At 40.1% G+C, this 24534-nt stretch overlaps 1 protein-coding gene across 5 annotated transcripts in view; it reads left to right on the top strand.

Annotated features, from left to right (window-relative positions):
- Positions 1-21406, top strand: part of PPP4R1 (protein phosphatase 4 regulatory subunit 1) — a 60841-nt gene extending 39435 nt beyond the window's left edge. For all 5 annotated transcript variants that reach the window (XM_034060789.1, XM_034060781.1, XM_034060775.1 and 2 more), the window contains 12 exons: positions 1045-1203; positions 2374-2504; positions 4066-4583; positions 9066-9241; positions 12792-12884; positions 14171-14356; positions 15792-15953; positions 16535-16635; positions 18101-18221; positions 18315-18449; positions 19427-19568; positions 21214-21406. In XM_034060789.1, the coding sequence (XP_033916680.1) occupies positions 1045-1203; positions 2374-2504; positions 4066-4583; positions 9066-9241; positions 12792-12884; positions 14171-14356; positions 15792-15953; positions 16535-16635; positions 18101-18221; positions 18315-18449; positions 19427-19568; positions 21214-21377 (2088 nt within the window). In that variant the 3' untranslated portion in view covers positions 21378-21406. The remainder of the gene's footprint in view (positions 1-1044; positions 1204-2373; positions 2505-4065; positions 4584-9065; positions 9242-12791; positions 12885-14170; positions 14357-15791; positions 15954-16534; positions 16636-18100; positions 18222-18314; positions 18450-19426; positions 19569-21213) is intronic.
- Positions 21407-24534: the final 3128 nt, after the last annotated feature.

The raw sequence follows: 24534 nt of genomic DNA, 5'->3' as shown, positions 1-24534 counted from the left end.
TTTACATCCTGTGTGTTTCTTGATTTAGGATGTAAATTGATTTCTCTCCTGCAAATGATCTTTTAGTTATGTATGTCATATATTTGGATTTCAACTTTGTAGAGTGTGCGATTAAACTGTGAAATAAAAAAGTTATTTTATGTGGAAGCAATAACATGGCTGGGATGGTTGAGGATCTCTTTCCATAGTAGAAAATGCCATTTTCTGCTCTTTTTTGCATAATTTAAAAAAAAAAAAGAGAGGGAGGGGGAAGCTGAATGGCTTTAGATAAAACTTCGGGATATAGTATAAATGCTTTTTTAATCAGGAGCAAAGTCCAGAAAGCTTTGCTGCAGAAAGTAGGAACAGCTGAAGATCAATAGAGCTGTAGCACCAGTCGTATTACTTTCAACACTGCCTACTGAAAATGAAGGCAGCCGTGTGATGACCTGCATGTCTTTGCTTCACCTGCACTGTCCACCATTTCATCATTACTGTTACCATTTCCAACAAACCCAAGCACCTGACCAACTTCAGAATACTTCAGTTTTATTAGTAAACCCCCTGGTCTGTTCAGATGTGTTTGCTTTTGCACCAAATGCAGTGCTTCTCTCATTTCCCTGTTCCTGTATGCATTTAGGTCCTGCTTTATAGGGTAGGTGGTGACAGAGATTTATATATCTAACAATGAGAAGCTGGAAAAGAAAGGGTTGATTTTCTTTCTGAAGATGCTCTTTTGCATTTCAGTGAGGCTCTTACAAATGCACACACACACACACGTGTGTGTGTATATATATATATAAAAGGAGGTTAAAAAATAATACTTTTTTGCTCTTCTTCACACAGGTGAATTGTCCTTATCTGTATCCATAAGTAACATGAGAGCAACTGGTTAGAAGGGTGGTGCTACTGAATGTGTGCTCTTTGTCTTACAAATATTAAACTAATGTATCTGAGTGTGAGGAGAGAGAACCAGATGCAGGAGATGAATGTGAAAAAAGAACTTGCTTCTAAACAAGTACTGCCTGCTAAGACTTGCAAATTTACTCACTATGTTCCTAACAGCTGCCGAGGTTTTTCCAGCTCTGCTCTGATAATGTGTGGGGAGTTAGGAAAGCCTGTGCTGAATGCTTCATGGCAGTTTCTTGTGCAACATCACAGGAAGTCCGGAGGACAAAATTGTCAACCCTTTTTATTAATTTGATTAGTGATCCTTCACGATGGGTAAGAATTGCTTTTTATTTCTTGACTAGCTGTCATCTGTAAAGGATTTTACTCTGATAGTCCATATAAAACTTTTCCCCATAGGTGTGGATAACACAGTTTGTTTCACTCGCCTCAAGCAAAATTCTTCTCAGACTGCTTAGTTTGTCAGTGGGTGTAGGAAGTCCCTCACGTTTTCACTGCAGCATATCAGAAAAACTGTCAGGGGGATAGCTTTTCTTAGCTACAGAGCTGCCTGTGACTTAATATTGCTGAAAATCATCAGCAAACTTGGAAAATTATATGTGATGCATTTGTATTTCTTGAGGTCCCCTACCACCACCTCTTGTTTTGGGGAGCAGCAGGTCAATGGAGTGTGGTTGTGGTGTTCGTTGGTTTTGGGTTTGTTTGGTTTTGAGTTGGGTTTTGTGTGTGTGATGGTTTGGGTTTGTTTCGTTGTCAGTTGGGTCTTATTTGGTGTTGTGGTTTTTTACTTCATTTTTGTTTCATTTTTTGTGGGGTTTTTTATTTCATTGGTTGGGGTTTTTTTTTGTCTTCAAACCGTGTTAAGTTTTTTCTATTACGCAGATGACTTGTGAGGTCCAAGAGTAGATCTAGTAGATCTTTTGCACAGGAGCATGAGCTTATGGGTTCTGGCAAATCCTGCAAGTTATAGCCCAGCAGAATTAAGCAAAGAAAAAAATAGTAGATAATTATTGGGAAGAGAAGAATAAATAGTAGGAGAAAGGAGGAACAAATTAACAACGTGGCCAAATGGGAAATAGAAAGAAACACAGAGCTTATCATAAATCAGACTTATGGTAGTGAAATGTCTGTTCACTGCACATAATTTTTATCCTTTCAAGTTGTTAAAATTCTCAGATGAGCTTTCAATTTTACCTGCTTCTGCTTTCTAAATAGTAATTATTTCTTCGGTTGTGGGAAATAGACCTGTCAACCTAATTACCATGATTTAGCTGTTTTTACCCTGCTTATTCTTAACTTTTTTTTACCTGGCACTTCATGTACATGACTGACTGACTCTTTCCAGACAAGAGCCTCTGCTGTTGCTTTCCTCAGTAGACTTATGACACTTCCAGTTCCTAGTAGTGGGCATTTATGTTTTATAGGGCAGGTGTGATTTATATATATAAATAACTTTTTTTCTACCTTGTGGACCCTTTCCACTAGGTCCGCCAGGCCGCCTTTCAGTCCCTGGGGCCTTTCATATCAACTTTTGCTAATCCATCCAGCAGTGGCCAGTACTTCAAAGAAGAAGATGGTAAAAACCCAGAAGGTGGTGGTTCTGTGCAGGAAAACAGGTAAAGGATCTACTAAATCTACACATTTTTTTTTTACTCCTTGTTTTTCTTCTGTATGAACTGCAGGTTTAAGAAAATCAACCTTCCTGTATGAATTATATATTTATCTTGGTAAATGGAAAGATCTGGAACTTCTCATCTTGCTTCACAGGCTGCCAAAATTTTCAGTTATATGCTAAAAAATACATGACTATTCAGTAACTTAAGATATCTTAGGATATACCTTCTGTAATGAAAAGACTGACTTAAATGACTGAGAGCAGTGGATATAGACTACCTAGATTTCAGCAAGCCTTTTGACATGGTCTCCCATCAGATCCTCATAGAGAAGCTGATGAAGTATGGGTGAATGAGGAGATAGTGAGGTGGATTGACAGCTGGCTGAATGGCTGGGCCTAGAGGGTGCTGATCAGTGACACATAGTTGGAAGCCAGTAACTGGTCATGCACTTCAGGGGTCAGTGTTGGGTGCAGTCCTGTTTAATGTCTTCATTATTGATCTGGATGGTGGAGCAGGGTGTGCCCTCAAGTTTGCTAATGATGCAAACTGGGAGTTGTGGCTGATGTGCCACAGGATCATGTTGCCATCCAGAGGGGCTTAGGCTGAAGAAGTGAGTTGGCAGGAACCTGTTGAAATTTGACAAGGGGAAGTGCAAAGCCGTTAACCTAGGGGGTTACACCCCCAGGCACCAGTACATGCTGGGGTCTCACTGAGTGGAGATCTGCTTTGCAGAAAAGGCCCTAAGGGTCATAGTGAACACCAGGTTGACCATGAGCCAGCAGTGTGCTCTTGCTGCAAAGAAGGCTGGTGGTATCCTGGGCTGCATTAGGAGGAGTGTTGCCAGCAGGTCAAGGGAGGTGATTCTTTCCTTCTGCTTGGTGCCGGTGAGATCACAGGAGGAATGCTGGATCCAGGTCTGTGCTCCTCAGTGCAAGTGGACATACTGGAAAGAGTCCAACAAAGGTAATGAAGGGCCTGGAATATCTCTCCTATGAAGAGAGGCTGAGAGAGCAGGGACTGCTCAGCCTGGAGAAGGCTCAGGGGGCACCTTATCAGTATGTAGAAACATCTGAAGGGAGGCTGCAAAGAGGACAGAGCCAGGCTTTTTTCAGTGGTGCCCAGTGCCAGAACAGTGTGCAGTGGGCACGACCTGAAACACTGGAAGTTCCTTCTGAACATCAGGGGGGAAAAAATAAAAAATATATATTAAAAATGTGTATATATAAGTTTTTAATTTTTTTTTACACCTGTGAGGGCTGACCAAGTATGGGCAGAGGTTGCACAGGGAGGCTGTGGAGTCACCATCCTCCAAAATATTCAAAAGCCGTGGGCAACTCCATATGGGTAGCTCTGCTTCAACAGGGAGGATGGCCCAGATGGGCTCCAGAGGGCCCTTCCAACTTCAGCCGTTCTGTAATTCTATGATTTATTTTGCTATGCTGTAAGTAAATCTAGTTTCATAAATAGCAAGCTGATAGCATGTGTGTGACTTCTCAAGAGCATCTGTTTGCAATGAGTATATTTTGTTTTTTAAATGTTCAATTGCTTTGGCACTCAACAGTGAGCAAGTCAGGACTACAGAAGATGTTACAACAGAGGATGAGCACAACAGGACAGAGGATCTGTCTTCACATGTTGATAACGATGATTTTGCAACAAAACTTGAAAATGCCATGGAAGATCAAAATACAGTGTCAAATCACTCCCAGAGGGAAAGTGATTTCCAGACTGAGTCATCCTTCCATTGCACTTTGTCCTCAGAATCTTGTGGGGAAATGGCTGATGAGAACGAGCGAAGTTCTCATTGCTGTACAGCAGGTCTGCAGGAGGCCAGACTGAATTCACAGGAAACCTCTCTTTCAGAGCAGGAACTGTACAACTCTTTCCATTTCTGGAGGACTCCACTTCCTGAAATAGATATTGACCTTGAGCTTCAGCAGACCTCTGAGATAATACTTGATAGAGAAATTCAGGAACTCACTATGCAAGTATCTTCAAACATTCCTATGACAAAAAGGAAAGAATTGGAAGAAATGATAGAAAATTTGGAACCCCATATAGACGATCCAGATGTTAAAGGTATGGTAAAGATACTGAAGCATTTTTAGTGTTTGGAGGTATGGATATGTTGCTTCAACAGTGTGGGTTTTAACCTCTCAGTCATTTTAAAAGTCAGAAGTACTACTTTCTCCTGGCCCTTAAAGAGATTGTATCTATTTTGATTTAATTATGAAAATCAATGATTAACTAAAAGGGAACTTTCATTTGTGTAAAGATGTTTAAAGGTGGTACCATTCCTTCCATAACGTGAATTGTCATGGTTTAAGCTGAACCCAGGGCATGAATACACATCCAGTTATCAGTATAAACTTCTGCCTGCCTGTCTTGACAGTATAATCAAATAGATGGTTCAATGACATAAGCTGTTGATCAGGAAATTAATTTGTAGTTAGCATACATGCTAAATAAGGAGGCAGATTTAATTGTTTTTAATATTGAACTGTGATACATAGTTTTATGCATTATTCATTTTATTTTCAATCAGTCTTCTCAATTTTTCTGTAAGGTCTTTATTATTGTGGTCTTGTTTTTCTGCTTTCAAGTGTGCCAAGTTTATTGAGACTGAGAATTGATCTATACTGAATTATTGAATACACAGTCTCCATTTTAGAAGCTCTTGAAGAGTAGAGAAGGGTTTCATATGTATGACTGACTGGTGGGAGCAGCACATCTGAGAAACCTCCTAGGCTAGCAGAGCTATGCAGGCTATATAAAGTCAAGCAGTTGTATGTAATCCCTGTTAATAGGACCTTTCCAGTCCACTGGCCAGGTAGCCTTAAGGGTCTCAGACTGGGAGATGGAAACCTGCACATTCCTTTGAAGTGTGCCAGCTCTTTTAAAGTGATCCCAGGGTCTTTATTCAGCTTACCTTTTTACAGCTCCCTGAGGCTGCTGCTGTCTTCACTTACTTCAGAGCTTGCTTTTCTTTCCACGGATGCTTTTATTTCTTTATTTTTCATTCCAGGGACACTTTTTTCAGCTTGATTTGTCTGATGATGTTCTGCATAGAAAGTGCTAAGTCATGTAATGTCAGCTTTTCTGAATGTTACTTGGGGGAAGTGAGAAAGCCTGACTTGCAGGTTTCTGGGGTTAACTGTGGTTTATGCCAGTTACAGGATGCTTTGCCAAATGGAGACCTGATAGGGATAAACCAGCCTAAGTGTGTGGTCAGTTGATCCCATTCCTTATAAAAATTGTTTGTAGGTTAGGCTACTATCACTGCCTGTGGCAAACATCTTAAAATATGTTGCTAATGGAACAGTAGGTGGGGAGGAAGTGGAGAAGAAACTCCTCTGTACCCAATAATGCAGCCCATAGCTTTGCCTTTGAGTAAGAAGTGAGGGTAAGGAAAGCAAATTCTTCAGGAAAAAAAGGGAGCATGCAACTTGTAAATATCATTGTCTTCTAGTGAAATGTGAGGAGAAACAGAAAACAACAATAAAGCACATTGAAAGGACAGAAACTCCTGAGGACCAGGAAATTTAGTAAGGCGAGATAAAATGTGGTTTTGAATTTAAAGGTTGTGCCTTTTACTGTTAGGATGCAGGTACAGTAGCCAAGAGTAAATAATTCTTTCCTGAAAAATACTTCTCACCTGAAGCAAAAGTCAAAGCAAGAGTTAATTAGCAGGTGGTTTAAGGTCCAGGGAACACTGACCTTTATTTTACCAATGCAATACATGAGTTCTGTGTTATGCACAAAGCTGACCTTTGCACTTCAATTTTTACTGAAGGTATTTGTGACAGCTGGTTAGCCAGCAGATTCCCTTCCAATCTTCCTCCCAGAACCTTGCTTCCCAAGCACTCTAGGGCTTTTTTCTCTGTCGTGTGTGAGAAGGGACCCTTACCCTTTGTATTTTTAATGGTTTTCTGTCTGCCTGTCTTCTGGCTTCAGGAAAGATCTTTGTGGGAGATGAGGAGCAGCAGCAGCCACCTCATTCGGGAGGGTATCAGTACAGATGTTGAACTGTGTCTCTGTGTGATGGGATTACAAGGGGACATGCCCTGGCACCTGAGCCTGCAGTGGTGAAGACAGCTCATTAGGAAGCTGTTTCAAGTTTCAGTATCAAGGCAGCCACCTAGAGTCTGTGCACACATATGCACATACTTGCACATGTGCTCTCTTTCTCTTCCTCCTTTACTAAACTAGGACCTTAAGATGTTTACAGGTGCCTGGTCATTCACCTTTTGGTAAATTACAGCACTGGTGGGGTCACCCTTGGTGTGACAAGAACCTATGGAGAAGCACTCAACAAAGAAGACATTTGCCAGTCAGTGAAATCCTTGGGAGTTTGGCCTCTCCAGTCCTTTATCACCCCATCTTGGGATTGTACAATTGACAGGAAGCTGGCAAGATGAACATTTGTGTCATTATCTCCTCTAGGGCAGACAGAGGAAATCAGGATACGTGTGGTCTCCATCCCATTAAGCCCCTGTGTGGTGGTCCAAGCATGCAGACTGACAGTGGGGCATGTGTGGGGCATATGTCATGGAAAATTCTCAATTTCTGCTGCAGATAGCTTCACTCTTGCTACTAGAGTAATCTTTAGAGCTCTGTGTGGATTTTTCAGTAAATACATACTCGGAGTTGAAGCAATGTGTCACCTAGTCAGGATAAGCTTTCTTGGCTTTGAAGTGAAAATGAGAGGAGCGTACACTTTTCATCAAGTTGTCCTTCATGAAATAAGTCCTAATGAAAAACATCTTCTTGATGTGCAGCAAAATATGGTTCTTTTTAATTTTCTTGCTTGATTTCTCTAAATGTGGGAATAAATTGGAAATCAGACAGGCATTTCTTGCCTTAGCAGGTGCTCTGAAGTGACCACCTGTTTTGCATGGGTTTGGGTAATTTATTTGATTTACAAGTTTTGTAGGAATTTACTAACCTTGATCTTGTTTATTCTCATGGGCCTTAAAGTACAGAGGTTTACTGTAAGTGAAGTAACACTTGAAGAGTGAAGTCACAGAAAGCTTTTGTTAATCTTGCAACTTGTAAAATTCCTCATTTTTCTGTGTGTATTTATAAATTGTATATTACAATATAACATACATATATTGAAACTGTATTTTCTAACACAGTGTGTTTTATGGAGGAAGTATTAGTATGATGTTGGGTTTGTTTTTAAGTCTCTAATTTGCTATGTTTTTTCCTGTTGAGGTGAATTATAGTGATACAGCAGGAATGTCTTTTGGTAATTCTGTCAGAGATTTGATGCAATTACAGAACTAGCTTTGTGTGTTGTAAAGAATTATCTTTATTCCTGCTCATCAAACTACATAGAAACCAGTGAACCTGTAGGGTGTTTTCCAATTTTTGCTAGCTAAGATTGTGCTGTTATAATCTTGCTTCTTGTAACATGTATAACATACTCGTTTCTCCTATCTACAAATAAGTTCAAATGTCTTTCAAGCCTTGTTAGTAACCCTATTAAAAAACAAAACCAAAACAACTAGGAAAAATTCAGACTAAGTTGGTATGGCAATGTGGGTTTAAAAACAAGCTGTTGTTTATTCTTTAATTTCATGAGGAGCATTTAAAAAACCTTGTTAAAACCAAATTCTATGAGAAACTGAGCTTCTGGATGGCGGGGTAAATTTTATACCTTCTTACTCTCTTGGAAAAAAGTGGAGAAGGAGGGAGGCAGGGTAGCTCAGTCCATGCTGAATTCTGTGTCGCTTGCAGCCAAGATTGCCTCTGGTAGCTGATCTTCTTGGGTCAGGCTATATCCAAGGAACACTGCTCAACAAAGGGGTTTTTTTAATTAGCAGTAAGCAGAGAGATGGAAGGAAGAGCAGCCTCAGAACTGCTGGATCTGCTTCAGAACAGTGGATGACAGTGTCTGAAGTGCTAATGCTTCCTTTTGATGAATAAGAGGACTTCAAACAGTGCAACCTTTATTATTTTTCTGAAGGATGCAAGGCTGAAGTATCCTGTGCAGAAAAGAGTTACTGGGGTCTTACATCCTCCTATGTAGGTCCTGCTTTAGAGTTACTATAAAAATGTAAAAACTGAATGACTCTATACATAGAGACGCAGCCTCTCATAACCTAAATCTGTTCTGTATGAATAAACCTGTTCTCAACCTTTATTTGAATTATTTTTCCCTTTTCTCTCCTATTCCCACCTCCCACAGAAGACCCAGTCAGTATGTTAGTATTCATGTGCTGTTCAGTACCAAAGACTACTTGCACCATTAATATGTATTGATCTTGCCATAACAGCAGTGTCCTACTTCTGGGGTGGGGGATTATTTGCTTTAAAGACAAATTTAATTGTTCAACTGTAGTGTGGTTGAGAATCCTCAGGAAAAAAAACGTGTTAATTTGCCTTACATTTTACACTGTCTCCAGTTTGGGATTTGCTAACAGTAATCTTAAATTTGTACCTCCCCTGTAGTTCTTCAGCTGTCTTCCAGTTAGTCATTGTCTAAAAGCTGATCTGTGGACTTGCTAGAATTTTGTTGCAGTTCAGTCTCATGTATTTCTCTTTCATATGCTGCAGCACAAGTGGAGGTATTGTCTGCTGCACTCATAGCATCTAGTTTGGATCCTCAAGAAGAGACAGTGGCCAGCGTTGGCAAGGGAACAGATTCACAGACTGAACTGACCATCAGTGGCCAACAGAATTTTAAACCTATACTGGATGATATTGTGCCTTTAATTGGTGACACTGTTGAGGTAAGAAGCAAGTTGTGTACTCTTATTTTTTTTCCATTAGAATTTCCAAGGCTTCAGTAATAGAGCTGTATTTTGTGTTTGTGTGGTAATTGCAGCCAACTGCTTCCCACTTTTGGCTAGTGTGGTGGTCAGTTTTGTTGGCTGGTGTTGAAGCTACTAGCTACTAAATTAAAATGATTTGTGGTTTTGCCTTTGTTTTTGCCAGTTCTGTGCTTGTCCTTGTAAGTTCTTAAAATAGTTTCTCTTAAAATCTTTGTTGTGACTGTCACATCTTAAAATGTTCTAATGCTGCTGCAGTTTATTCCTGTGAAGTTGCTTTCTTTAAATTGAGCCCTACTGATAATAAGTGAATCCCCTTCTTCAGTGCCCTGCCCCCTTGCTTTCCTACCCCCTGTTTGGAGAAGGAGCTACTCTGCTCCCTGTGCTCCCTGTCAAAATGTTTTATAGTAGTTTACTGGTGTGTGTAAGAGGACCTGCACTCTAGGGTGTTGTGCAGGCTGCTGAAAGATTCTAGCAATCAGTAGCATTTTAAAGTTTCTTGAACCTGTTAAGCACCCCACCACTTCCCCCTGTCCAGGTGGAAGTCTGTAGCATTTTATACTATTTTCTGTTCTGTACTGTGTATTAGGCCAAACCCACTATGTTCACTGCATACAGTGCTACCAGCTTTGGTGGCATTAAAAGCTGTAGAAAAAAAAATCTGTAGAAAGCAGTGGTTCCAAAATATGCTCCATAAAATGACAGGAAGTGGTTATTCAACTGGTTTTAATTAGAGCAGTGGTTTTAGATGACATTTAATTAACTTTTCAACTAAGCTGTTGGGCTACCATGTAGCCCAAAACCATATAGGGAGTAGAAGAATGTAACATTCACTTGGATACTTCTGTTTGTACACAATCATAATTTAACACTATACATGTGGCTGGTTTATTTGTTTCAAGAAAACAACTTGCCCCAACTTCCTAATGTCAGGTTTGATACATTTTTTCATCAGAGGACCCGTTGTAGTCCTTTCTTTCTTATACTAACGTGTAAAATGACAGTGTAAATGCATCATGACAGCGTCATGTCACTGCTGTATGTTGGTTTTGCATGGTTCAGTTTTACTCATTAAAAAGATGCTCTTAATCTGTCAGTTTGTTGTCTGTTACTGGCGCTGAATCAAATCCACATTTTACAAGTGAAAGGATATTATAGATGTGACCTAAAATTTGGGAACCAACTGTGATCTGTTGAGCAAGTGGACTGTTGCCCCTAGCAGTGAAGAGAGGTCTGATTTTCACAGGTGGCTTTTTGTGTGGTTGTTTTTTCTCCTATTCTGTTGGGGTTTGGTTGTTTGTTTTGTTTTTGTTAAGTCTCAGTATAGCAGCATGTCAGTAGGGTATTAGACACTTCAGAGAAATCAAGCTCTACAGCATTTCACGTTTGAAAGCAGCCTTCACAGTTCTGCACACTTACCACAAAGCAAAATTACACTTTGCTTGTCCTTCTGTGGCTTTGTTGGCTCCTGAAGGAGTTAATGCTACATGTTAGAGAGGTCCTTTATTCACATGAAAATAAATGTTGTGATAGAGTAAACAGGTAAGAATTTCAGATGGAGATGAAGCATATTTGTTGAGGATGAGGATGAGGATATCTGTTTTGTATTTTCCTCAAGAGCCACCACTTTTACTTTCTTTAGGCTTGCATGCTCTTTGTGAGGTTTGATAAGTGAATGTAAGCCTTCAGAAATCCTCTAAATCGTATTCTCAGTGAGTGGGTGTGAGTGTCCTCCTTTTTTTAATGGTTAGAGAAGGGAAGGAAAATGAAAGACAAAGGAGACTGGCTTAAAATCAGCCCACTCTTGTCTGTCACAAGTACCTCTCTTTAAGAAGAGGGTGAATGCCAGGAGGAGACTGGATCACTGCACTCACATAAGGGGTTTGTAGGGCCATGACAGAGATTTTTGTGTCTCAGAGGTGGTGGTTCACCAGTGTGGGATTCAAGAAACTTACAGGTTAAACCCTGCTGAATTTTTATATCCTGGCTCTCTACAATGTTCAGTTCAGTGTATGCATGTTACATGGTAAAGTACAGATGGAACTTCATCTGCAGGAATAGAGATACTGCATTGACTTAAATATGGACTGATGCTGTGGTTCTCTACTGAAGATCTTCCTTCCTAGAATGCATACTTGACTTTAGAAGTAGCTGGGTAAAAATGTTCCCATCTGTGCCACCCGTCAGTATATTTAGTAGTTGACCTTAGTTCAATCAATGAAGTATTGTTTTTAGCTTAGCCTTTGAGAGCTGGGGTAGCAGAGATTGCAAGATGGAGTAATTTTTATTGTAGCAGAATGGGCGACTAGCCTTTGGTCCTGTTCACCTGGGCAGCTCAAGTACAGGTGACTTCGGGCTGCTGTGCCAGCAGTTTGCAGTTGCCTTACAGCTCTGCATTTATCATTTATCACCTGTAATTATATATCTCAGTGAGTAAAATTATATCCCAGTGCTTAGAGGAAATCAGCTCATGGAAGAGGAAAAAGCAACTGTCTGAAGTCAAACCAAGGAAGACAGATGGTATCCTGGAGGCTATTTTTGAAGAAGTTTATACTTTGCTGGAGAATTCTTATTGTCAAACTGAACTGAACAGCTGGTAGGGTAGGCATGTTCTCAGTGCTTGTGTTGACCCCGAGAGCTCACCCTGCAGCATCTCTAGATAGATACCTTGGCTCATACCTAGCAAAAATGCCTTTGTCCTGTTCTACCACATAGCAGCCTGATCGGCTTTTCAAATATTCATCACATCTTGAAATTCACAGCTGATTATGCAAAGTCCATTGTATTCAGGGAACTCCACTGGTGTAAAGTGGCAGTGCACCCTCTCAGCAGCAGCTTATCATAGCATATCACACCTCTGCTAATTGGTAGGGATTAAGGAACAGAGTCACAGGCCTTATCTTCAAGGTCCAGATGTGTAGCCAGGAAACTCGAATGATTGTTAAATGTGATTTAAATAGAACTGCTGAGAGGAGTGATGGGTAGTTTCAGCAGCTATGGTCCACTAGTACTCTGTTAAAAGTTGAAGGTCATCTGTAGAGAAGATACTAGAATAATTACTTCTAGGAAAGTAGAAATAGCATACATCTCATCAGTTTCTGCTCTTAAGTGTGGTGGTGGCTTTGTTTTGACCTTTTGACCAAATCCAAAGCAACAAATCCAACAAAATCTATTACAGATATTTTATTTTTTGCTTCAGGGGAGAAGGAGTGTGACCCATATGTTAGTTACATTTTCCTTAATGCAGTCTCAAAGGTACTTCTTTCCTGTGATTCTGCAAGACCCAAAATGGAGTAAGAGTACAAGGAGTAAGTGTTTGAAATTCAAAGGAAAAAGATTTGTCTTACAGACCTTTTGATTTTGGGCTGTAGCAAAATTGTATTTGATATGAAATATGTATTCCTTTAAGAAAAAGACCCTGATGTGAGGACAGCACTTCTGTGTGTTGACATCTGGTTTGTGTTGAGTATGTATTTTGTGTAAACTTTTTTTTTCTTCTTTTTTCTCACAGAATATGGATTCTACGCTTCACTATATTCATAATGATTCAGATTTGAGCACTAACAGTTTCAGCCCTGAAGAAGAAAGAAAATCCAAAGTACAGGTAAATGACAGTGACTTCCATTTTCTCTACATGTGTCAGATAAATGTTTTTTTTCTTACATATATGGGAATTTCTGTTATGCATTTAATTTCTGATGTAGTTGCTATTAAATACAGCAAACCTCTTAAATAAGTAGTTCTAAAATAATCCTTGTTTCCAGAGATAATGGCTTAATTCAGCATTTGATTGTGTTTCAATTATGTATAAGAGATGACAGCATTTTTTGACGTGAGGTGTAATGGTTGTCATAGACTTCCAGGCTCTGGTTTCGTTTGGTTTCATTTTCTCCAGAAACTACCCTGTAATGTAAATTAGGTTATTGAGGAAATGGGATTTTTTTGTTAAGTGTTTTGAGTGGAACCGCTCCCACCCCCTGTCAGCTTTTCACAGAGAAGCTGTGAAAGTGTTTCATAAGCTAAAACTGTGTTGTTTTTTCCCTAAAGGAATCAAATGTTTGTTGCTACATAGTTCATTATAAAGTGTGCCACCCTGCACTAATGTGATTCCCTTGACTGGGAACCTCAGTCCCTCTTGCTGCTTGTGCGAGCTAAGCAATTTAGTGGCTGTGTTAGGGAAATGCTGGTGCACTCCCCTGGGTAGAATCAGTGCCTGAGATAAACTGACAACAGCAGAAGCGAAGACAGCATTGAGATCAGTGCAAAGAGGTTTTCACAAAACTTTAGTTCAGATGCATTAATTTCTTAATGGACAGAAGGATTGGTCTTCACCAGAGGTCTTTATCTCCGGAGAAGCCTTCTCCTTCCTGCTGACTACTTAGGAAGTTTTACGGCAATTTTAAACATACTGTACCTCTACTCTGCCTTCTTCCCAAGGGATTTTAATTCAGTTTTTTTCTCCCCACCTCCCCAAGATTTTGAGAGGAATAGGAAAAAGATTTTTGAGCAAGTGTCATAATTTGCTGTTCTGCCTATATTTGTGGATGAGTTAAAACAGCCGGTCTGTGCAGCACGAGAGCCTGAATGTTTGTGGAAAGGTAGAAGGCAGTCTCTGAATTTCCTGGTCTGCCTAAGTAGACAGTGATCCACTCACCCATCTATTATGCTGGTCTGTATGTTTTCAGATAGCTCCAAGTCATGCTATTGTTTCTTTGGAACTTTTTGGTGGAACTTATGAACTTTGCATTCTTATCAAGAGATTGTAATTAAATAATACTCTATAGTTGTAGGGGAAAAATTGTTCTTCTGACAGTGTGCCCTGGAATTTTAGTGAGCCTTATGAGGACTTACTGGAAACAGTGTAAACACTCTACCCTTTTCTTCCTGTAGGATGTTGTACCTCAGGCCTTGCTGGATCAGTATTTATCAATGACTGATCCCTCTCGCGCACAAACGGTTGATAATGAGATTGCCAAACACTGTGCCTACAGCCTGCCAGGTGTGGCACTTACATTAGGCAGGCAGAATTGGCACTGTTTGAAAGATACCTATGAGACGCTGGCATCTGACATGCAGGTAAGCTCAAGAAGTTCTGACAGTGATTGATGTGAACTTCTATGGTGTGACCGTGAATAATCTGAGCTTCTGTGCTGATCTACCTCCTTTACTGGATGTTTGGTTGTTCTGCTTTTTACACAGAGCTTTCCACTGCCAATATTAGTTATTTGTATAATGAATGAAAGTTGTAACAGTTGTCTCAGAGGAAGCTGTGTGTGATGCTCAGGTAGTAAAGAAGTGGTGCAATTTGGGAGGTAGATCTTCAGCAGGAATGTGAGGAGATATCTCAGATTTCCTCTGCTTGCTTGAGATCTTATGGCAGTGCTTGGGATTCTCAAAGGTATGAGAATTTGGACTGTGCTGCTGTGCATGCACAGACATGTGCCGCTGCAGGCATGTCTGGAGCTCAGTGAGTCAGCCTCACACCAGGCTTCTTGATGGCCTTTTGGGGCTACATCTAGTTAGTCATAAGGGAATAGCATCACTATCACCATGCAACATTGCTATTTAAAATAAACACTGGAAATAGCAGCCTTTTCCTTCTTGTCAGGTGGTTAGGAGGTGGCTTCATGCATTTTGCTGTTTGTTTACAGTTTCTCAGTCCTCCCTGGTTTCCTTTTTTGGAGATACTCATTTTTTAAACAGTCTCGGACTGTTTCAGCTCTCTTTAACTTGTTGCTCGCTGTGTCAGAGCAGCAGCTCTCAGCAAGTAACATGGCTATTGCTCATAGTTTCCAGACCCTTTTGCAGCCATTAAAACCAGCTTGCTAATAAATTTTTAATCTAGAAAAAAAGTAAAACCAGACTGCCCTGTATTCCAGTCTGTCCAGAGTATGTCACAAGTCCAATCTGAAATAAGATTGAGTCACCAAACCAGCGCAAAAGAAAATGTGCTGGCTAAAGAATAGATAATATTTTATTTTTAAAAAGACTTAAAATAGTTACTCTTTTAAAACAGTGCTCCCTCAGTTTAGGATGAGTGAAAGCATTTCTGGTCCTTGGACTGCTGGGCACTCAGTGTGGATGAAACTTTACCTATTATGGAAGCTAAAATGCACCAGCTGAAATATCATGGGATACGTATCTTATTCTGTTTTATAAATTAAACAAGTGAGAGGGGAGTAGTATGGAACTGATTTACCCAAAAGAATTTAAAGCAAAGTGGAAGATTGTGTCACTGATGTCAGAAATGCTATTTTCTTTCCCAGCACTTGGAAAAAGTAAAATATTTTCATTACTTTTATTTGTCTTAGGTCCTTGATATTCAAGTGGAAGAAATGACACCTTGTCACTTGTACGTTCTTCTCTCCCCCCCCCCCCCTCCTTTTTCTTTTGTTCTTTATTTACTACATGAGACACTGTATATAAGTACTGTAGTCCGCTTGGATACTGACCCTCAAGTAAAAATAGAGCTGCAACATCAATAAAAATGATTTGCTTGTTTATTTTACAGTGGAAGGTTCGGCGGACACTAGCATTTTCTATACATGAACTTGCAGTCATCCTTGGAGACCAGCTTACAGCTGGAGATCTAGTTCCTGTCTTCAATGGCTTTTTAAAAGATCTAGATGAAGTGAGGATAGGTGTGCTTAAACACCTGCATGACTTCCTGAAGGTATGTCTGCATTCAACTTCAGTCAAGTGCAGTTATATATTTTGCTTCATTTCTTCCGATGTACTTGCTTTTTAACATAGCACTGGTTTAATTCTTTGAGGGAATCTATACAGATGTCTGTTGAATACTACAGTATGTTTTGCAGTTCTGTGTTGCTGATAGGCTCTTTTCTCTGACGAGCCTCGTTTGTGACTGTTTATTCAATAAATAGTGTAGGTGCCAGTGGATGATAGTAAGTTTTTTTGTGGTCTAACCTCTCTATGCAGCTTACTTCTCATATTTCTTTAGGAGTTTCTCTCTAACTGCCTCTTTTTTTGAGCTGAAGCTCACAAAGCCTTTAAAAGCAACACTTTTCTGCCTACTCCTCATTTCCTAGAGTAAAAGAAGAGACTAGATCAGATTTTGTTTTTAGTTTGTCCCATGTGATTTTACAGACTTAAGCATGGTAGGATTTCGCCTACTAAAGATTTTTTTTCCTCAATAAAAGCAAGTGTTTTGTTAATTGTACTTTAAAACTCTTAATCTATCTCCTGCTTGGTAGCTTACATTTTTTTAATGTAAGTTTATATTTATTGTTACAGCTTCTTCATCTTGACAAAAGACGAGAATATCTTTATCAGCTGCAGGAATTCCTAGTGACTGATAACAGCAGGAACTGGCGTTTCCGTGCTGAGCTGGCTGAGTACGTAGTTTTCTGGATGCTTATTTTTATTCTTACAGATATTAAAAAATGTGAAAATCACAGAATAGGTGTTTCACAGTGACATTCTTTATTTCACTTTTAATTAGTGGATAGTCCTTATCCTCCTCTATGTGTCTCCCTTAAAAATTCACCATAATTGTACATCACAGTAGTTGGAACTTGAATGTCTCTTTCCATCACCATATGTTGAGAGTATTACCCTTTCATAAAAGAGAAGCTGCCAAAAGAGAAGACAACATCTGGTTGCTTTTGAAGTCAGTAGAAGTGTTCTAGCAGTTAGACTTCAAATTGCTGTATTTGAGGAGTAGGCCGAATTCATGATCATGAAACACAGGAGGTGTAGATCTTGAGGGGGGAGTAAGGAAAATGAGTAGCACTTTGGCTTTTTCATAGAACTGGTAGGTGGGCTCCCATGGGAGGCAGCTCTTAAGGGTCAAGTTGCTCAGGAAAGCTAGCAGAGGAAGTGGCCTGTGAAATTCAGCAAGGGACAAATGCCAAGTCCTGCATGTGGGAAGAAAGAGCCTCTGACAGTGAGACAGACTAAGGACTAGCTGCCGTGGGAGCAGCTCAGGTGAGCCAAACATGAGCCAGCAGTGTGCCCTGGCAGCACAGTCTTGGGGTGTATCAACAGGAGCACAATCAGCATATTGAGGGAAGAGATTAGCCCCTTCTAGTTAGCACTCATGTGGAGTAATGCATCTAAACCAATACGGGAAAGTGCTGATATACTTGAACAAGCTCAGCAGAAGGCCACCAAGATGAGCAGAGCTGCAGTACTTAACCTATGAGGAGATACTATGTGACAGAGGCTTCTCTAGCAGGAATGCTGAAATAAGCATATAGTAGTGACTAGTTACAGTGCATCTTTTGAAATTAATTTTGAGTTACCTCAAAACTGATCTTGATACCACAATGTTTTTGTTGTGTTTAAGTGTTAGTTTCATTGTAATAAGTACAAATCACTTATCACTGCTGGTACAGAAACCTTCATTTGGCTGCTTGTAACACGTCATGCTGCTTCTTTTGACATACTTTCTACTGTTCGTGACATACTAATTTCTGCAACCTGCTGAAATCTAAATCAACTCATTACACATTGAAGACTGATAATTTCTCTAGTTCTCCAGTATACTTTGAAGTAGAGGAATTTTATTGATTTGATAAATCAGTGTACTTAAGTGACCAGGTTCCCTTGCCTCTCCCCATTTTTCATTCTTTGAGCTCATGTAGCATTTTGCCATTATTGTGAATAAAAGTCATCTAAAATTTGCAAGTGACCCATAGTCAAACTGCTGGCATTGAAAAATGAATTATATTACTTTTCAGTAACTTAGTTATGGCCACATTGCATATTTGGCAAGTGTCGTCATATTAATGATCAAAAGTAATAGTTAAAGCTGTTTTTCTTCTTATAACATACTCTGGTTCTTCTTTCATCTTGTAGGCAACTGATCTTGCTTCTAGATCTGTACAGTGCCAGAGACATTTATGACTACTTGCGACCTATCGCTTTCAGCCTCTGTGCAGACAAAGTGTCTTCTGTCCGTTGGATTTCTTACAAGCTGGTAAAGCAATCTAAGTAAATTCAGGATTTTGTACTTCTTCTGAGGGTTGGCCAGAAGTAATTTTTGTATTTTTTTTCTTATTCTTTCTTCAAGGTTAGTGAAATGGTAAAAAAGCTGTACATGGCCTCAACGTCAACCTTCGTGGTAGACCTCATGAATGAACTTGTTGAAAAGTTCTGTAGATGCTGCAAATGGTCTGGTCGGCAGACTTTTGTCTTTATTTGCCAGGTGAAATGTGGGTTTTTTGCTCATCCTTTTTGGTTTTGGGGTGAGGGGATGTGGTGGTGATGGTAAGAATTAAGGGGGGACTGCAGCTGGAACTCTTCAGCTGTCTGTTGATGCTATTTTCTTTTCTTTGTTTTCAAGGGAATAGGTTTCGTGGCTGCTTTCTTCAGTGTTGCTCCCTAGATGCTTGGATGCATCTTTAGCTTAGCCTGTTAACATCAGGTTGTGAAATCTGAATATTAAATAAAAGCACAGCAAAATAATCCCTGAGTTGGGAGGCTGTTTTATTACTCAGCATGAAGTGAGATTTTTATAATATGTCTACCATTTTTTTGGGTTACCCTTTAAAAAATCAAGCACCAAGACTTGCCTGTAGCTTCTTGGCCAGCTAGTGCAGCTTGGTCAAAAGCAACATTTTCTCAGCAAAATAAGAAGGGAAGTTGATATTATTTGGTGTCACAAGGAAATGACCAAGAAATGGTCAAATTTGGAGGCTGTAGCAGAGGTGCAGACTGGGAGGCAATATGACTGTTGCCCAGATGGAACAGTTCTCCTGCGTACTGGGAGGTATGTTAGCTCTGAGCTTAGAGAAATATGTTTGGTGCAGCAGACATTTATTAAGATGGACCATTCTTAACATAATACCTAGTTAGAACAAAGACTAAATCAATCTTGAAAAGTATTGGGAAGGTTTTTTACTTCGTTGTTTTCAAATGATACAGTGACCGAATAAAACAGTAGAAATAAGGAAGTTGCCAGGCTTCATGCAAAATAAAATGAGCTTCTAACTGAGCCTGAATTTCTTCAACCCTGACTTGCTTTATTTTGTAAGACTTTGTGCTAGAAAGTATTGTACCGTATTTTACAATTTTGTGGATACTCCCTACTGTATTTGTGCTATGAAGGTAATGTTAGCTCTGTTTATGTGTTGGGATTTTATGTGCTGAAATGTAAGTAAATTGCTTCTGTCTTCTTGCCAGACTATCAGTGAAGATGATTGCCTGCCCATGGACCAGTTTGCTGTGCATCTGTTGCCACACTTACTACACTTGGCATCTGACAGGGTTCCAAATGTTCGAGTCCTGCTTGCAAAAACACTAAAGCAAACCCTTTTAGAGAAAGGTTAGTGGCTGAAGGAGTTGTAGTGGGCTGACATGGTATCTTTTTGTTTCTCCTATTTTCTATAGTCAGCAGGGAAAGGAGAATCAACATCACATGTGGGTCACTCCTTGCTTTTACAGTCTTCTTGGTGAGGGATATTAACTTGGCTGAGATAAAGCTGTGAACCATGTTATGGTATCAGAGCCACTGTTGTGTAACACTGAGGAAATACGAGTTCTTGGTCATACACCAGCCTGTTCTTTTGGTGCCATTTTCCCTCAATTAGCTGGTTTGTAGAAATTTCATCAGGGCATAGAAAGCACAAATGGACAACTAGGAATTGTGAAGTTGTTGAGCAGTGCCTTTTATTTGGTTAATAAAGATACTCTGTTGATGTTCTGTGTTACAAGAATAAGAAAGGAAAACTCCTGTACAAATTCGCCATGTGTTTTCTCACTGGGGGAGAAGAGATGGCTGCTGTTTGCTTTCATATTTTATAGTAGCAGTGGGAAGAAAGCTCCTCTGGAGTCTTTTCAAGGAAATTAGACATGCAACTTTCAAATTGCAGACTGCTTCTGAAAGCATCCCCAGTGCATAGTAGATGCCAGAAGAGTCAGCAGTGCTCAGAGTCCAAAACACTGTTAGGGAAAATAACATTAAAAATACTACTCTGTTTTGCAAACTGGCAGTGTCCGCACTTGGAATACCTCATCTGCTTCTGGTCACTTTCTTTCTCAAAACCATACAACGGCCTGAAGACTGTTGTTCCTAGTGTAGGAAGTGTGAAGAAAGATGCCAACAGAGTGAGAGCTATTGCTAGCTGCCTTGTGCATGCTGGAGACTCTGAGTAAGCATATGTAGACAGTTAAGATGAAGTAGCTGATGTGCAATTATTCTCTGTTAACTGTGCCAAGGCTGTCACTGCTCTTCCTGTTACCGTGTAGTATTAATATTTTTGTTGTTGTCCTTGTCACTGATGTGTTCCCCACCTGGGTGGTACCCCTCCGTTCTGCATTGCCACTATGTAAGCTTATAATACAGGTAGTCCCAGCCTCATAAAGATGATGTGTGTATGATTAGGAAATGCAGATTTAAAAAACACATCTAGAAGTTTTTAAACCTCCAGATCTAAAATGCTGCTACTGTGAGCTGTTTGTGGTTACGCTGCTTTTATGCAACTCGTGTAGGTCATGAAAGCTGTCAAGTGCTAGAACTTCTTCCACTCTTGTTTTATATTATCTTAATTTTATTGTTTGATAATTATTTAGAAAGTCTGCCAGTGAAATGGCATGGCCATGAATTTGTGATACCTTTCCTTCATCACAGATATAAGCACACTCCTGAGTCTCTTGTAGGGTTTTTATTCTCTTCGGTTTTGGTCATGGAATCTGTCACACTTACTTTTACATTGAAGGACTACAGAACTCCTGTATTCTAAAAGCACTGTTAGAGCAACTGTGCTCTGAAATACGGAATGATATACTTTTTTTAAGCTGAATTCCTAAGTATACTCAGAAGCGTGTTGCGTACCTGCTCAGATATTCCAGTTTGACTGAATGTGTGCACTGTCTCCTGAGATTTTGAACCTCGTGACCTTGCACTCAGGTTTGCATTGAACTCTCTGTTGCCTTTTCCTCCTTTAAATCTTGTGCATTTTCTTTTACAGAGTATTTTCTGAATTCTGCCAACTCTCACCAAGAGGCTGTGGAACAAACCATAATGGCTCTTCAAATGGACGATGACAGTGACGTCAAGTATTTTGCAAGCATACACCCTGCCAGTACCAAAATCGCAGACGATGCCATGAGCACTGCTTCATCGACTTACTAAAAAGTTCTGAATGTTGCTATAATTAAAAAGAAATTTAAACAAACTATCCTCAAATGCTTCTAAAATGGTTGATCTGTGACAGCCTCTTTGGAAGGAGAGATTTCTTGCCAGACGTAACAGGTGGATGTTTTCTAAACCTGATACCAGGGATTTCAAGTCAAGGAAAAGTAAACCTGTATCAGCTTGACTTTAGAAAAACACTGCTCAGAGGATTATTTTTGCCACCGAAGCCTTAAATCTTCTGTCTTCCTGAACAAATGAAACTTGAATTGGCAGATCATTTTCATTGTAGAAAGGATGTGATTTCCAGAGACCTGCATTGTTTCTCCTGAGGAGTTAACTTAGCAAGTATTTTCTGTAGCAACTGATAGAGGAAATGGCCAGAAAGGCAAATTTATACCGGGATGTAAGACCTCCAGTATTAGTGCTCAAAGTTTTTATCATTCAAGGACTTGATTTGTGTGCAGCTGGGCACACCCTTAAGCGGGAATAGCTTTGATGTTTGTAAATGGGGAAAAGTAGAAATTTGGATTTCTCGTAAGGGCTCAGTGCTAACACTAAACTAGTATTTGATTTTAATCCTTAAATGCAGCATATTGCTGTACCCATTAGCAGAAAACTTTGCTGAGTACCTGTGTCCTAATTATTTTCATGCTGGTCATGACCTAAAGGAAATTTATTAGCACATGTACTTTAAGTCAGGTATTTTTAACTTGATCATGATCGGCTCTGAGGTGCAACCTTTTTCTTCATATACTGTACATATCTGAGAGCCTCCTTGGAGTGCTGCAGTCTTTAATCATGTTGTTTAAAGCTGTTGTGATACAAGTTGTTCTCTACTTGTCCAAATAAAATTTATTAATAAGATTGAAAGCAATCTTGTGACCTTTTTAAGACATTAAAAGAATAAGTTTGAACTTTTAAGTGGCCTATTTTTTCTCCTAGTTCTTTACACTTCAATGGCTGTTGTAGGGTGAAGAAATTTGCTTAATGTCTGTGAAGAATATTACATTTTGAGATAGAACATCCTACAGCACAGATGCACTTTGCCTGTGTAATTGAGGTTTCACTACATTCTCTTTCGAGCTTCCCTGTTGTGCTTGGGAACATGTCACTCAGCCTGGATTTTGTGAGCTCAGACTATTCTTAGTCTGTCCTCAGTCCCTAACCCTTTCCTGACATTTAAAATGACTGATACAGTATTTCCTTCTGTGTCTTCCAGGGACGATTTGCTTAAATCACCCTTCCGCCAGCCTGCTGAACCTGAAGTGCATGAAGTGTATTTTCCTGCAGAGGCAGAAATGGCTGTGGCAGCTTATCTTTGATGTACGTTAGCAGAACACTTTCATATATCAGTCAGGTGCCTGGTACCCAGGCAGCTTAGCCCCAGGCAGGTTTGTCTTTCCCCTGTGTTCTTGGGAAAACATTCTTGTGCAGTTTCTTCTCTAGTAAACTCCAGTTGCTGTTTACTCCCCAGAGGCCTGCTTTTCTGCTCCCTAACACCTGGAGGTGGTTAAGATAAAGTCATCTCTCTCTGCCTTGAAATTTGATGGGTTTTGGTTTTTGGAGGGTTTGTTTGATTTCTGCTGTGTTTTTTAGGGTTGGGGTTTGTTTGTTGTGATTTTGGGTTTGGTGATTGGGGTTGGTTGGTTTTTTTAAGGTTTTTCCTTTGCTTCCCCCTTTTAAAAATCTGCTTAAAATTTGTAAAGGCAACTGTACACTTGGGTCACAAGTTCCTGTAGTGCAGGTGATGGTGTAGGTAATATTCTCATCAGGTTCCTCATGTTGTCTGATATTTGCTCAGAAACCACACATGAGTCCCCAGAGGAGCAGGCAGTACGACAGCGCTCTGTCTCATGACAGGAGATCATCAGAAAGCCATGAGCTTTTCCAGCAGGAGGATTTCTGGGCACTCTCTGCTGCCATATGGAGAACAATCACAAATTGCTACTCCTCTCCCAGGCCAGGTGATACCCATTTTGAAAACACACATTGAAATGCAGTCGATTTCTGCATTTTGCTCAAGGCACATAAATCCGTTGGTCTGTGCTTTGCCTCAGTGTCATGACAGTTGAATTGTGTTTGGGTCATGTGTGTGATTTCTGAGGTGAATGGGATCAGCTCTTTGCACAGACCAGAGCATGCTCCAGGTTATTTTCTAGCTGTGAATAGTGTTCTGTTCACTGGAGGAGTACTGGGACTTAAATCTTTTTGTTTGGTGTCTACAATGAAAGTGTTCCAGCCTAATTCCATTACTGTGCTGACTTACTGTTCTACTAGCCCAGTAAAAGGAAGTATTATATCTGATGCCTTTAGGCATTTTCTAGTTATTTAAGGGTAAGGCAACTTTAAGTAGAAAAATGAGACAGATTTTCCACATGCTTTATTTCTCTTTTCTTTGTCTTCAGTACTGATGCAGGCCTGGGAATTTGAGGGAATTTGGGGCTTTTCCTAAGAAAGACTTGAGTGTTGTTAGGTGCAGAGTGCCTCAGTTCCGCTGGCATGTAACAAATAAAGATCATCTTCTTTACCAATATAGCTGGTTTACTCCTTTTTTCTCCACATGTCATGGATCTGCCTGCCTCTTTTCTGCTTCATTTGGTGATTCCCAAGAACTGAGAGGGAAGGAAAGACTCACTTTATTCTTGGCATTGCCTGAGAGCATTTGATCTAAAGCCCGATGGATGTGGTCTGTGTTGCTGAACTGACAGGATATTATCTCATGCCAGCAGTGTTAGTGATGTCAGTAAGTCAAGCTTTGATTTGTCCCTAAGGGTATGGGGTTTGGGGAAATGTGCATCTCGGTTCTGAGTGGTGAAAAGAGGAGCTGTTCTTTAATGTGGGACAGTCACTGGGAGTGCTGCCAAAGGTCCTGGTGAATCCCCTTGTGTGTCTGTGTCTCCTGAAGAAAGGTTTGAGCTTTGTATCTCAATTCATTTCTCTGCCGGTCTGGATCTCTTGAGCAGAAAGTGGCTCCCAAATCTTCATCTGTTGATCCACAGTTTCTCACAAGCAGTATCATAGCTACATCCCCACCTGCCTGGTAGAACACCAAATCAGCCCTTCACAAGCAATTTTCCTTGTTTTCCATTTAATCTCTTGGCTCATTCCTCTTGGAGCTTCTTAATGGGAAATCCTTTTATTCCCATGTCATGGT

The sequence above is a fragment of the Melopsittacus undulatus genome, chromosome 1, assembly GCF_012275295.1.
Source record: "Melopsittacus undulatus isolate bMelUnd1 chromosome 1, bMelUnd1.mat.Z, whole genome shotgun sequence".
NCBI classification, from domain to species: Eukaryota; Metazoa; Chordata; class Aves; order Psittaciformes; family Psittaculidae; genus Melopsittacus; species Melopsittacus undulatus.
Note: the sequence above shows the minus strand (reverse complement) of the source record. Positions and strands in the feature narration are given on the sequence as shown.